The sequence below is a fragment of the Pholis gunnellus genome (genome assembly GCF_910591455.1).
Source record: "Pholis gunnellus genome assembly, chromosome: 14".
In the NCBI taxonomy this organism is placed as follows: Eukaryota; Metazoa; Chordata; class Actinopteri; order Perciformes; family Pholidae; genus Pholis; species Pholis gunnellus.
The window spans coordinates 6,911,852-6,926,473 of record NC_136541.1 but is presented as its reverse complement, the minus strand read 5'-3'; the positions used below and the strand labels follow the sequence as shown (position 1 = coordinate 6,926,473).

The following is a 14,622-nucleotide window of genomic DNA, read 5'->3' as shown; positions in this document are numbered from 1 at the left end:
CAACAGACACTTTTAAACAGCTATTTAAAGAACGAACCCTCTGAACAGTTTGGACCAAAAACACCTGTCATAAAAAAAGTCTTACGATAGTATATCCTAAATAAGTCATAGCATAGTATGTCAAAAGAACTCATAGTACAGTATGCCGTATAGAAAAGTCATGTTGTAAAATCTCAAAAAAAATATATAGGTTATAAAAAAAGTCAGAATAGTAAGCCATAAAAAGTTATAGTATGTCAGTATAGTATGCTACAAAAATGTCAGATTTTGTAACATTGTTATACACAAATGTCATTGTATAATATGAATATTATTTCTCAAAATGTCAAAACTTCTGCTTTGAATGTTGAGGGGGAATTATGAAAATATTCATAGTCGATGTGTATCAGACATTAAATGCTTTATTATTGAATTAAAATAGCTTTGATGAACAAATGATTCATTAAAAATGGATGTGATGCAATAAATCACTACATAACATAAATATACACCTTGACTCCTACTTTTCTTTGAAGATCCAGAGTCCAGACGTTGCCTTCAGTAAGCTCTTAGCTCCACAGCTGCTGAACTGCTCTACCTTAGTGCAGCAGCTGCTGCTCCTGGCTTGCATGCTTCCTAAAATGCTACGTTTTGAGCACTAACATCCGTCTCAGTTTCATTATTATAGTCAGTCAAATGATAATATTTTGAACCCCATAAAGTTGCTTGAGAACTGTTGATGGAGTGCTCTCATCTTCACATTTATAGAGAGCACAGCCTCAAAGTAGAGCTCAAACCCACCCAGAACCCTGCGTACACAGGCTGGCTAAATGTGGTCTTGACTTTATGGAGTAAAACCATTGTATCAGCAATGTTGTAGAAAGACAAAGTCCCACCCCTGAAGTGCAGATACACTCCAATCCTGCTGCAGCAGGCAGCGCCGATGGTCACACTCTCCTTATTGTGCTGAAATGAACAGCCTGAGGAAGAGCAGTCCAGGCTCCAGGATTTGGAGTTGTGTCCGAGCTTGCTGTCGCTCCCTGCGCCACTCCTGCCCATGTTTTTGTAGCAGACGCCGATGGAGACCCCTCCGTTACCAGCCCACTCCACCTCCCAGTAGCAGCGCCCAGCCATCCCAGCTCTGCCCAGCACCTGGGCCCAGCTGGTGAAGCGATGCGGGTGGTCTGGGTACGGCTGTGGCTCTGACCGTGTGGTCACCCCTCTCCGACCATCAGAGAAGCTCAGATAAGCGTTGGCTGTGTTCGGGTCCAGGACTAAATCATTGTAATCTGGACACAGTAGATGCACATCGTCAGACTCCCAACAATTAGTCATTGGTTTCATAAGGATGGATGATAGTTAGGGTTTATCAAAGAAGTGTACTCACATTGTAGAAAATCCGCTCTCGTCTTCGGTTCTGAGTTGTATGGTAAGTTGGTGTCTTTTGCTGTTAGACAGATGTAGGGAATAAGAAATATGAAATACAACAAAACTATTTGAAAGTTGTAGTAATTCTGCTGTTTGGATAAACATCAACTCTCCTGGTTAAATCAAACAGTAAAAAAAAAAAGATTTCCCATTTGTTTGGAGACATCTGGTTCAAAAAGGTTTAAGGTACAAGCCCGTGTACATGACATAACTACAACTCCCAAGGTGCATTTCAGCTTTTTAAATTCCGGCACAATTGTGGATGAATTCAGCAACTATGGCACCATGTTTGACTTGAGACTGTGAGTAGCCGGCTGTTAACTGGAAGATTCTACTAACTGTAGATAAACTAAATGGCTAGATTAAGCTAGAGTTTCCTCCATAAATTAGTTAAAACGCAGAGTACGGATCACTTTTTAAAGGTTCTAAGCTGACTTCTTTTATAACTGAAATCTTGTAAAAGGGATCTTAAATGTGCACTTGACGGCTACATGCATGATAGTGTGTTACAATAATCCATTCCTGATATTTACAGACCTTCTATTTTATAGCTACAGTTGCTGAGATGATATTGGACAATTCAGTCATCAGTCAATGTAACCACTGAAGAACCTCACGTACCTTTAGTCTTTTCAGAAGTACTTTGACTGCTGGTTTCCTTCAATGAAATTACTAGAAATGCAAACAAGCAAATAAGTGTTTACTGTTCACTAAATAATCATGTTTGTGGTGATCACGTGTAAAAGAGAGAACACACCTTTATCAGAGATCCTGTTGAATTCTCTTTCAAGGCTTTCATCCAGACTGTCTTTGAGATCGGCCAGGGCTCCTCTCATAGTTTTATACATCATATATTGAAGCACATCAGTGCTGGGCAGCTCCACAGTCTTTGCAGGGAACTGAAGAGTCTTGCACTTCTGTGAGGACATGCAACACAACCAAACTAGAAGACGATATTTAAATGCAAAAACCCTGACAAAAAGGAGGAGGAATCCCTTCATGGGTTATGTTCATCAAGTTCACGCTGCAATTAAAATCATATTAACTGTCAAGAAGCATGTTTGCCTTGTGTTAAATGTCTTCATACATCTTAAACGTAAACATGGTGGGACAGAAGAATCCAAGATGGCGCTGCGGATGGCTGCCTCAGTGTGTTAGTACACATTGTTTTGTATTTTTTATTTAGTTTTCTGCTAAAGGTGGGGAGGTGGCTAGTTTTAATGTATTTGGGTAGCTTGTGAATTTCCCTGAGGATCAATAAAAGGTATTAATATATCACAATAATATAATCTATTTGTATCATTAATCTGAATTAGAAAACAACCACTGATTTACGTTCTTAAATAAATGTAGTGGAGTAAAAACTACAATATTTGCCTCTGAATAGCAGTGGAGTAAAAGTATAAAACAGCAGAAAATCCAAAGACTCAGTAAGTTACAAGTACCTCAAAATTGTACTAGAGTAAATGTACTTAAGTTACTTCCACCACTCTGATAAATACATGACCGGGCCGACCTTATTCCTCCACACCACTGGCCGAGTTATGTTCTATACCTGAAAGAAGTGGACGTGGTCCTCGGTACGGGAAATCTTCTCCAGCTCAGCATCGGTCCTCCTGAGCTCCACGATCTCCCTCTGGATCTTCTCCAGCAGCTCCTCCGCCCGCCCCACGGCTGCTCTCTCCTGGACTCTCATCACCTCCCTCACCTCACTGCTTTGTTTCTCTATGGAGCGGATGAGCTTGGAGAAAACCCTCTCACTCTCCTCCACCGCTGCGTCTGTGGAGTGCTGTGGAGCATAACGGTTTCATGTTTAGTGTTGGCATGTATGCACAGACCGTATATATATATATATATAAAGGGCAGTATGTCAACCGCATATTTAAAGCTCCTATATGGAAGACGCACTCACCTTGATGTATCGGACAACGTATCTAAGTTCCTTCTCCGTGTCCTTCAATTTCTGCACAGACTTCAAAGAGGCGTCTTGGAGTTTTTTCTGAGAGAATACAAAAAGATGAATATCACACAGAGTCCCTCCGGCTGCTCAGTCCAATGTGTTTTTTCACGGTTGACTTTCAAGATGGAAAGTTTGGATTTTACAATCAAAAGGATTGGATTGCACTGGAAGGCCTTTGGTCTATCAACCTAAACTTTTGACACAGTAACATCAGAGTATAAGACATGTCTGCAGGACTAGATCACATTGTTCAAGCCCCATTTCATTTTTGAAATGTTGAAACCTTTATACTAAACTGTATAAGACGTATCCTTATGGATCTGTTGTGTCTGTTTGTAACCCCAAACAGGATGAAAATGAGTTACCCTACTGTCTTTTTGTATGTAGTAAACTATGTTTGATGCCAATACTGTACAGATTTTGAATGCAGGACTTTTACATGAGATTGTTTACACGGTGGTATTTCTTATTTGACTAAAATCAATTATTTGAATAGTTCTTCCAGCACTGTCAGTCCAACAGCTAAAATAACCCTGATGATGTAATAGAGATGTAATCAGGTTATATCTTCTCAGCCTCAACAAAAATACATAATCATATACATCCTCTGTAAAAAAAAAAAAAAAAAAAAGAATGCTTCGAAAACGTACATGTTATACAATATTTATATCATTTATAAAACAAATTGTAATCTAGGTTTGTCCGATTGTAGTTCAAGCTGTTAGTTCAAGCAGAATTTGAGCATCAACACTCACCTGTTGTGTCGCTCGCTCATCCAGCACTGAGACCGCGTCATGGCCCTTGTGTCTCTCTTGAGCACACTGGGAGCACACACACTGCTGGTCAGTGCGACAGTACAGCCTCAACGCTTTATCGTGCAGCGGGCACAACTTCTGTCTCAGCTGTTCCACAGCTGGAATCAATTTATGAGTCTTCCCCCGAAAGCGGTCCTCGTGGACTCTCAAGTGTGGCGCACAGTAAGACTCCGAGCACACAAGGCAGGATTTAACAGCTTTGCTTTTTCTCACTGTGCAAACACTGCATTTCGCTTCCTCCGGCTTGGCCAAGGTCTGAGCCGCAGCTTGAACTCCAGACTGTAGAAACGTTTCCACCACTTCCCCCAGAACTGTGTTCCTACTCAGCAGCGGTCTCGGGTTAAACACCTGCCTGCACTGCGGGCAGCTGTACTGGCCCTTCTGCTTGGCCCTGTTCCAGTAGTCTTCAATGCAGTCCAGACAGTAGCTGTGCCCACAGGGGATCGTCACCGGATCTCTTAAAACCTCCAGGCACACCGAACAGCAAAACTGGTCTTGTTCAATTGAAATAGTTGTTGCTGCCATTTTCCCACACCGAAACTACAAGGGACAAAGAGGGGCGTGGCTGACAGGTGTGCTGATTACAGCCTCTCGGGTTTCACCTGAAGCATCCAATCCACAGCCAGCACACCAGCTCGAGCTACCCGAGCAAAGAACCTTCTATTGAACCACCTCTCCCTCCTACGTGAGTTCATATTAGATGCACATGCACTGACCTGTCGTTGTTATTTGATGTATAACATTTTAAACAAAAGCACTGCAGTGTGTTCGCAGTCAACCTGTTTTTCCACTTCGACACCAGAAACGTGTATTAGTTCAAAGTGTAAACCAGCCTCCATGCAAATAAACACCACCCATGAGAGTTTAGTCTCTACATGTGTTTTTTTTAATGTCAGCAATTCAGAAATCTCAATATCTTACTACACACGTCTGTAAAGCAAAATTATTGTTTTGTAGCTTTAGTTAAAACATTATAAAAAGCATAACCATGTTAAAAAAAAAGGAAAATCTGAGTGACTTTCAAGGCAATTTCCTTTCAAATACAGAAAGAAGATGTAGTGCGTCAGGCCTGCTTCATGCTGCTTAATACTTTAAAGTAAATGCATTGTCTACGTGATATTCTGTGGCTCTAATTACTCTTTCCCATCTGCACTACAATGCGAGATGCATGTATAGCTGATTGGTGAAAACAACTACAAATTAATACTAAAAGATGAATTATTAAATATACAAATTAGTCAGTACAGATTTGTGTGAGAAGAACACTGAGGTATAATGACATTCAGTCCGTTTAGCTGCTTGTGAAATGTTGATTTTGATGTCCACTACAAGTCTATTTCCTCCTCGGGTGAGAGCGTCGCTGAAGGTGTCTCTGTCTGGATCCTGAAGAGAGTTTGGTGCCTGGGCAGACAGAACAGGAATTAGTAAGTCTACAGCACCTTGTGGCGACAAATAAGTTCTCAAATGGACTATAATTTGTAACAGAGTATTTTTTTATAGTGTGATAATAAGGCTTTTATTCAACTAAAATATCTCAATACTTCTTCCTCCACTGCAGGATTTATACTGAGTTGTTGTTTTTTTCGTCACTTTAATGAACATTTGTGACATGATTTGCTTTTGGTTTTCTCGTGTAAAATGGTCTCTGCACACTGTTTAATGCTTAAATACCTGTACATTTTGATAATAGCTTTATTTACCAAATGGTGAGAAGGAAAAAGTGGGTCCAGGAGGGAGAAAGGGGTTGAGAGGGTTCACGGGACTTTGATCTAGGCCAAGTAGAGGGTTCACGGGACTTTGGTCTAGACCAGCTGGAGGGATCACTGCAAGCACAAAGAGAACAAGCACGGTTACTGCAAAGTCTCAGCTGTCCAACCTGTCCGAATCTGCAGCACTGTCATCCTTCCACTTCAGCAGATTCAGAGAACTCTACTATGAACAAACATGCTGAGTAAGGTGTTCCCGCTGAATGATAATGTGGTACGGATGAGATGCACAGACAGCGTTTCTTCAGGGTTTAAATATCAATTTAGAGCAGTTTGGTGATGGAACGGAATTATTTACCAAGTGCTTGAATTTATTGATATTCACATCACATTTTTGTTAGTACTAGTTGATGAATGCATCACCGACTAGCAAAAGTATTGGGGTGTTTCAACACCTTTTTTAAAAGCTGGAATTGGCTGAGTCAGCAAAATCCTATTCTAAAAACGAGCACGGGCAGTTTTATACTCACTTAGTGTTGCTTCCATTTGTACTGCTGAATCACCATCACTGGGCTGCGTTGTGTCCTGCAGTACATCAGGATTTGGAGGACCTACAATCACTATGTCTCTCACTACAAAAGAGAGACAACAATCAGAGTTGACACAGTAATTTGTATCGTATAAAAACACGTCCTTGACATAAAATCCATTTGTATTTACCTTTCTCGTAGATGCTGACAAATCCTCCCTGGCAGACCTCCTGCAATAGTCCTTTAAAATCGGCCACAGCTGTCATCACTGGGCCATAGGTGAGGTTGGGGTCAACGGTGACCGAAGGCAAAGCTGACAGCACAGGTGGAGCGTGGAGAGACTGACAACTCTGGAATAACAAACACGGAGACAAAGAGTGTCACTCTGCTGGAAAACCGGCCTGTTTGGTGTCCAGTGCTGGAAGAAGTATTCAGATCCTTTACTTAAAGTAGGAACACCACACTAAAAAGACAAGTTAAAGTCCTAATGTATTGTCCACAGAATATACCCAAAGTATCAAAAGAACTAATAATGCAAAAATGACTTATTTGATGGTATTTAACTTTGTATAATATATGATTCAAATTTTATTTTTCCCAAAACAAGTGAAAAAAAAAGATACTTTAGTTTTTAAAAATTGGCCAGTTTGCTGTAATAGTGTTACGAGATGTTATGAAAAAAGTTTGTTTGCATTTAAAACAGCTTGGAATATTACAGCACTTAGTTCTTACTTTAAAAAAAACAACAAGATAATACTTTAAGGACTAAAATTAATCAATAAACAATGTTTAATCGTGCACTGAATAAGGCATCATATTTTACAAACTCATCATGTGTTTTGCAGGGCAAACCTTAATTTGCATACACGTCATGCATTAATGTAGTGAAGTAAAAAGTACAATATTTCCCTCTGAAATGTCATGGAGTCAAAGTATAAAGTGGCAGACAATACTCAAGTACAATATTGAGGTAGCGTTACTCTACTATGGTGTAGTACTTGAGTAAATGCACCACTAGTGGTATCGATCTGAGCGTCGGTACCTGAAGGAAACGGACGTGGTCCTCAGTGTGGGACAGTTCGTCCAACTCGGCCTCGTTCTTCTTCAGCTCGGCGATCTCCTTCTGGATCTTCTCCAGCAGCTGCTCGGCGTGACTGATGGCCGTCTTCTCCTGGGCGTTGATCAGCTCTCTCACCTCGAAGCGCTTCAGCTCAATCGACCGAATCAGTTCGGTGAAGACGGCGTCGCTCTCCGCAGCCGCCACCCGAGCAGAGCGCTGGAGGGAGACACGGAGCAACACAGAGAAGGCTTTTTTTTAAAGCACGTATGTAGTGATTTACTGTATTTATACATCAGAACAAGCAGGATGTTGGCACTTACAGAGAGAGAGAAAATGGCTCGTCTGATCTCCTGGGCTCCCTTTTCCCTTTGATGGATTCTCAGATGAGAGCTCTGCTTCATGTCAGCAAGCTGCCCCTGAGGGAAAGAATGTTACTTTTACTTCATGGAGATCTGAGTGTGTGCATAGTTTCACTACACCACTTTTTAATGTTGCAAATACAACAACTGATTTCATTATATCGTAAATGTGTATATTGGTGTTGTTTAAAACCCCATTTCAGATTTATGGAACCGTTCCTCTATTTGTGAGAACGGAAAAAAGGAATATAAAAGCTTTTTCTCTATCAGACCAGGTTTAGTCCAAAAAACCCTGGACTTATATTTTCAAACCAGGACTAGATTAACATGGAGACCATAAAGACCTGTTAAGATTTGAGAATCCTTTATTTATATAGTAAAAAACTGAATAAAAGAGGGATTTTTTAAAAACATACTTGAGCATTTTGTCACTTGTACTTTTATTTTGTGTTTATAAATTGTGTTTTCAAATATTTAACCATTGGGAAAACAGAAGTAAAGGGCAATTTCACTGTTTTTTATCCTCCAACCAGACCACATCGGTCGAGATCTATAGCAAAAAGTAAAGCAGTAGTTTTAGTAGTAGGTTTAATATTATATTTAATGTTTAATATTAGACTAGATGTACATGGAGCTTACAGAGACTGTTGAAATCCCACTTTGTATTTGTTCAACTGGGCTTTTCCTCCATCAAGACCACAGTAGACCAGACCTAAGACTCTACACATCACAAAAAGTTTTGAAGATAAGATAAAGAGTTTTTATGCAATGTATGCTGTATTTAATATGGAACCAATGTATTTTGTACAGGTTGTACAATTTTTCCTTATACTAAAAATGTTTTTTTTCCTGAGAAAGAGACCTTTATCTCAACGAGCTGTTTAAATGCAGATATTAAATTCAATTAAAAAATTGCAAAACCTTTAAGACATTTCTAAAAAACAGAAGTGAAGGAGAATGTCAATGCTTTTACACCGTGTAGATCACATCAGACCAGGTCTACAGAAGACAACCAGGTGAACTGATTACCTGCTTCTGTTGTATCTCGGCCTCAGCCAGCACCGTGTCGTGGCCTTTGTGTTCGTCTGTCAGACACAGGTAACAGATGCACTGCTTGTCGGTGCGGCAGTACACCTCCAGCAGCTTGTCGTGGCGGCCACAGATCGTCTCTCGGAGCTTTTTGGAGGCCGACACCAGCTTGTGTTTCTTGAAGGCAGCAGAGTCGTAGTGGGGCTGGAGGTGCACGTCGCAGTAGGAGGCCAGACACACCAGACAGGACTTCACGGCTTTGTTTTTCCTTCCAGCGCACACGTCGCACTCCACGTCGCCGGCCTCGGCAAAACTTTGACTCGCGAGCGTCGTCGTCGCGGCTTCTTGGAGTCCCGTCTTTTTGAATTTCTCTACCACGTCGGCCAGCATGGTGTTCCTGTTGAGCACCGGCCTCGGGTTGAAGTTGTGCCGGCACTGCGGGCACACGAAGATCCCGAGGTAGTCGTCCTGGTCCCAGTAGTTCTGGATGCAGTCCGAGCAGTAGCTGTGGCCGCATGGGATGGTCACGGGGTCCCTCAACACGTCCAGACATACCGAGCAGTTGAACTGGTCCTTGTCCAGCACCAGTCCGGCTTGAGCCATCGTAGAAAAAACGCTGAAGTTGGTGTAGAAAATTAGCGAAAGCGCAGGAAACTGACTGACACACAGCTGCTGCTTTGTTTACAGGAAGTGAAAAGAGGGGGCGTGGCCAGAGAGGCATTACCGGAAACTGCAGCAGGGAATTTAATTTTTAAAAATCACTGAATTTCAAAATAATGTAACTTCGATAGTATTACATATTTGATCGCTATACTCACTAAATATAAAATATGTAGACGGTTATGAAAGTCTCTTATTTTAGGTAGGCTATTCGTCTTGTATATTTACGCTTGTACGCTACTATATTTAAATACAAAAGGGTCTTAGGGCAGAGGCCCTGTAGACAAATATTTAATTTGTGATAGTGTGCTATGCAAATGAAATTGAATTGAATTATCACTTTTCTTATTTATTTCGGCTTAATATACCAACACTTTCATTTTTTTTTACATGCTATACTATGACTTTTTAATTAACTTAAAAAATGAAGTAACTTCAAAGGCAACTTTAAAAATAGAGTAACTTCAAAAGCAACTATAAAAGTTGAGTAACTTCAAAAATGAAGTAACTTCAAAAGTAACTTTAAAAACGTAGTAACTTCAAAAGTTACTATATATAATTATACTATGACTTTTTTCGACATGCTCTTACTTTTTTAAACGGCTATATATACAATGATTTTTTTGTACATGCTATTCTATGCTTTCTCTCCTCGCAGGTTTCTATGGATTGTGGTTAATTCCGGATCGTTATCGTGACCACTGCCATTACCCTGCCTGACACCCACTGCTACGATTATTATGTCACATTTCTATTACTGTTATTATTACGGCTTTAATTAGCATTATCAATCTAATATGTCCACTGATGCTATTGTGTAGTATTTTTTCTATTATCATTTCTGCTATTATTAGTGCTAATAGTACTCATAATATATATAATTTCTGTCACATGGATTGAATGTTGTAAATGTATTATGTTGTTCAATCCGTACACATGACATCTTTTGCAATTCTGCCCATCCTGGGAGAGGGATCTCTCTTCAGTGTCTCTCCCTGAGGTTTCTTCCTTTTTTAGACATTAAAAAGTTTCCCTCTATCCAAGGAGGTACTTGTACTTTAGTTGAGTAAAGTAGACACTAGAGTGGCATATGTTGTACTTTTCGATTTGATTCAGATTCAAATCTAAATGCAAATACATAATGATGTATTATCAGCTCTACTTTCACCAGCTGCAATATTAAAGTGTTTTCTAAAGGAGTATTTCCTTTGTAATACATAATGTATGTTATGAATGAATGTAAATACTGGTGTTGATTCTACAAAATCACAGGAAATTGCTGAATAACAAGCACTCAAAAAGCAGTCACAGAAACATAGGTTCTAATGCATTTTTAATTCAAAATGCCTTTAAATAATTAACACAATAAATAAAGTTTGGTACATTAACTAATTTCAATAGATCATAAATAATATACATGGAGAAATCAAAGAAAAAGTACAGTGAATATCTTCAGACTTAAATAAATCAAGCAGGGTTTTCAGTGTATCAACAACATACATAACAGGTTAGACATATATCTTTAACAATTGATTTAGTTTCCTCTTCATACAGAACAATACATTACTTTGGTCACAAAATAAAGCTTTGATGCATTAAAGGGAAGGTTTCAGATTTCAAAAGGCCAAGTATCATCCCAGTGTTTACCGTGCGCTGCAGGTTTTGAAAAGTTGCCAGCAACCTCACATTAGCATTTGCTTATTATGCCTGTTCATTTTAAATATACGAGCACTTTCTCTTAAAATTACACACAATTCCAATGACGAAGCCCACCCTTTAAATGCATGTCTGTAAAAGAAAGTCCAATATTCCCTTTCAGATTGTTAACATGAATTCTGGTTGTCTATTCACCTCGGTTACTTTGTGCAAAATGCTGATGGAAAGATTAAAACTATTGACAGTACATGGTGTCCATTCAAATATCATCATACCTATGCGTTCTGTTTTTTGTAAAAAGTTATAATTCTCTGCAAATGTAGCTTTAAAACTACGGCTAATCAAGAGAAACAGGCACAACGAAATCTTCTGTTTGTTTTAAAACATGCATTGATGTCAGTGGAGGATTAACTTTTGCTCTACATGCTTATCTGATTTAGAGGATTTCGCGAAAATGAAAATAAAGATGTCTAAAGCCAGTCGATAAGCTGCACGGATAAAGCTACTTTCTTGTGTCGCTTTATTCTGAGAGAAATTTCAATATGATCCCAATGCATATACATTTTAAAACATAGAATACCTTTATAGTTCAAGTTTTCATACATGTAAATTCAGTATTTCTGTTCACGTTAAACAAAAATACACAGAAGGAAAGATCAACTCAAAAACAGATAAATGGAATCTTTTAAGAAAACTAAAAACTCTCTACGATGTTAACTGTTTGTGTGCATGTATATATACTGTATATGTGTGTGCAATGTAAGTGATATGTGGACCTACACTCGTGATGCAGGGTGTCATGGTGTCATGGTGTGGAGCTTCACTTGTTCTTCTCTTCCAGTCCACTCTCTGCTCTCAGAGCCAGGCTGCTGGCTGAGATGAAGCTGATCCAGTGTTTGAGGTCTTCAGGAAATTCCGGGCAGTCGATCTGCACACAAACACAAAATTACCAGAAAAAAAAAAAACAAGCAGGAAAAAGCCAGAGTTCAGAGCTGAAACTATTAGTCAATAGACAGACAATTAAATCGCAACAAGTTTGAAAGCAAACATTTGCGGGTTTCAGCTCCCCAAAATTGTCTCGTGTGATGGAAAACTGAAAAGCTGACTTTTGGTCACACATAACGCAGCATATTTGAGGATTAACGGGTATTATGAATGAGTGATGGACATTTTCCACTTCTTAGTAACAGTAGAGCTACAATGATAAGTTGATCGATCAAGCAGTAGATTGAAAAATAACTGGTAACCATTTTGATGGTCAGTTATTCTTTTTCAAACAAAAACGCTAAATATTTTCTAGGTGCATTTTCTATGGATTTTTTCCTTTCCTATTCAATAGTAAACCACATTTTTGATACCACCACTTTGGGCTTTAAGAAACTAATGTTTTTTTTGTTTTAACTTATCTGTTGCAACCCTACTACAGTCGACACCAATACTTTGCAGCTATTGCTCACCTTCCTTTTGCAGATAAACTCGAGAATGCTCTCCGGGCTGCAGTGCACCACATTCTGCCTGCAGAGCATGACCGCAGAGACAAAACCATCTTTCTTGGACACAAAGCGCTGCTCCACGTAAAACGCCTTCTCGTCCCATCCCACTAATTTGGTCCGAATCTCAAAAGCCTCGCGGAAGGCCAGGGAGCGCCGGTACCGGATGGTGGATGCCCCGACCACCAATCTGGCCCCCAGTTTCCACGAGGCCATGAACAGCCCGTTTCGCATGTAATGGTGGAAGCGGGCAAAGTCACACTCCCTCAGATATCGGGAGTTGTTCATGTGGCCCATGTAGTCCAAATCATGGGGAAGGACCGTGCCGTCAATGGTTTGCTCAGCCAGCATGTCCCGTACTCTGGGTTGGAACCACGCCTGGAGGAACACCTTGGCCCCACGTAGGAAGTACCATACATCCAGACTGCAGAAGAGCAGGAGGAGGGCACCCAGCACCAGCAGCAACATCTCTCTGGAACAGTCCAAAAAAAAAGGTACAATGTTCCTTTATTGACCACCAGGGGGGACAGCAACAGCACAGATGAATAGAAAGTTAAATAAATAATAAGGGGGGCACAAAACTAAAATAAGATTAGAATAAAATAGTGAACTATAAAAAAGTATTTGGTGTAAAATTGCAAAGTAAAGTGGTGTAGTGGTTCATGTTAACAGAGTACACCGGTCTGATGATATTAAGGTGCTCATTACCAGGTTCATACTTGTATTTTGGATTTCTATTACATGTTTACATGCTTTGATGTTAAAAACAACAACTATTAGTCAATGTTTACTTCCGGTCAGCTGATGTTATTCACACACACGCACTAAACTGGGAAGCATTTACAATGTTTAAATTTAAAACTGTAAAATGGTCTCAGTATTTATTTAGCACTTAGGACTTGTTTTATAGTTTAAACAAATACATGAAAATCTCACTTCATACAGTATGGGACCTTTAATTAACGGTACTTAAGTGTTTGTATAGAATTGTATTATAAATATAACAGAATATGCCACAAAATCAGTTACATATTAACATAATATGGTATAATATGGTAAAGTAAGATAGAGTATGGGATATGAGATATAGCATAGGATGAAAGTTAGTAAGAATGTACCATAATATATGGTTTAGTACAGTAATATAGCATAGGATATCATTTAAAATACATTATACGTTTACAGCAATTCCCCAGTTGATGACAGCCATTTCCTAAAATAATGCTGACATAAAGGAGTAAGTGTTTTCTAAATGCACGACCAGAATATGTAACGTTAATCAAATGCACCTTTGACCTCATCAATGTCAGTGCAGATGGAGAAAACAAGAGGTTAGTGCTTTCTCTCACACGTTGGCTCAATGTCATAGCTAAAAACACGGAAGCATCACTTCCCCATTTTCACCTACTTCACCCTCGACAGCGCGTTTCAGATGAACGGGGCGCAACCTGCTGTGACAGCCAAAATCTGTTAGCTTAGCTGCTAGCCACCAGCAGTAGGTGGCCTTGCGGAATAGAGACCACAATCTCTGACACGTGAAGACGTAATGCTTTTTAAATGTTTTCTCACTCTGGGAAATTTAAACAATAACCACAAATGCGGTAAAATTATTTTTTATAGCTGCAAAACTCACCATGCGTCCAGAAGAGAGTGCTACCATCGGATGCGTTACAACTTACAAGAAACCGGTAGAATGAATGGCCATAACTTCCGGGTGTGTGACGACAGTTAATTCTTCTTCTTCTTCTTCTTTGAGGGTTTGAAGGCAGCGTACTTCGTGGTGCGTTACTGCCATCTTGTGGAGTTAGTTAACGTCTACAGTCTTTCCATCTCCGCTGTCCAAGGACAGATAGTGAAGCTCATTGGGTCCATTTCTTTAGTATATTTTTTATTTTTATGTGTGATAGTGGGCAAGTTAGTGCAACAGTATTTCAAAATCTGTTTTATTGC

At 39.7% G+C, this 14,622-nt stretch overlaps 2 protein-coding genes across 2 annotated transcripts; both read right to left on the bottom strand.

Annotated features, from left to right (window-relative positions):
- Positions 1-243: 243 nt before the first annotated feature.
- On the bottom strand, positions 244-9,540 carry LOC306706031 (E3 ubiquitin/ISG15 ligase TRIM25-like). Its single transcript, XM_079172942.1, is given in 16 exon segments — positions 244-1,268; positions 1,367-1,426; positions 2,029-2,079; positions 2,165-2,324; positions 2,963-3,212; positions 3,214-3,313; positions 3,316-3,406; positions 4,123-4,722; positions 4,785-4,863; positions 5,544-5,583; positions 5,883-6,005; positions 6,419-6,520; positions 6,609-6,768; positions 7,461-7,694; positions 7,799-7,894; positions 8,867-9,540. Coding segments are annotated over 16 exon segments (3,276 nt in total). The 5' UTR covers positions 9,470-9,540; the 3' UTR covers positions 244-741.
- Positions 9,541-10,895: 1,355 nt separating this feature from the next.
- Positions 10,896-14,569, bottom strand: LOC306705636 (protein THEM6-like). Its single transcript, XM_079172447.1, has 3 exons — positions 14,306-14,569; positions 12,640-13,144; positions 10,896-12,110 (listed from the first exon to the last, which is right to left on the bottom strand). The coding sequence occupies exons 2-3, from the start codon at positions 13,138-13,140 to the stop codon at positions 12,003-12,005; spliced, it is 609 nt and encodes a 202-aa protein (XP_079028573.1). The 5' UTR covers positions 13,141-13,144; positions 14,306-14,569; the 3' UTR covers positions 10,896-12,002.
- Between the last annotated feature and the right edge of the window lie 53 nt (positions 14,570-14,622).

What these genes read in the sequence shown, in the direction of transcription:
- LOC306705636 (XM_079172447.1), bottom strand. Translation starts at nt 13,140, where the DNA reads ATGTTGCTGCTGGTGCTGGGTGCCCTCCTCCTGCTCTTCTGCAGTCTG. An exon ending in AGTTTATCTGCAAAAGGAAG is followed by an intron (nt 12,111 to 12,639) that starts GTGAGCAATAGC and finishes GTTTGTGTGCAG; the next exon opens with ATCGACTGCCCGGAATTTCC.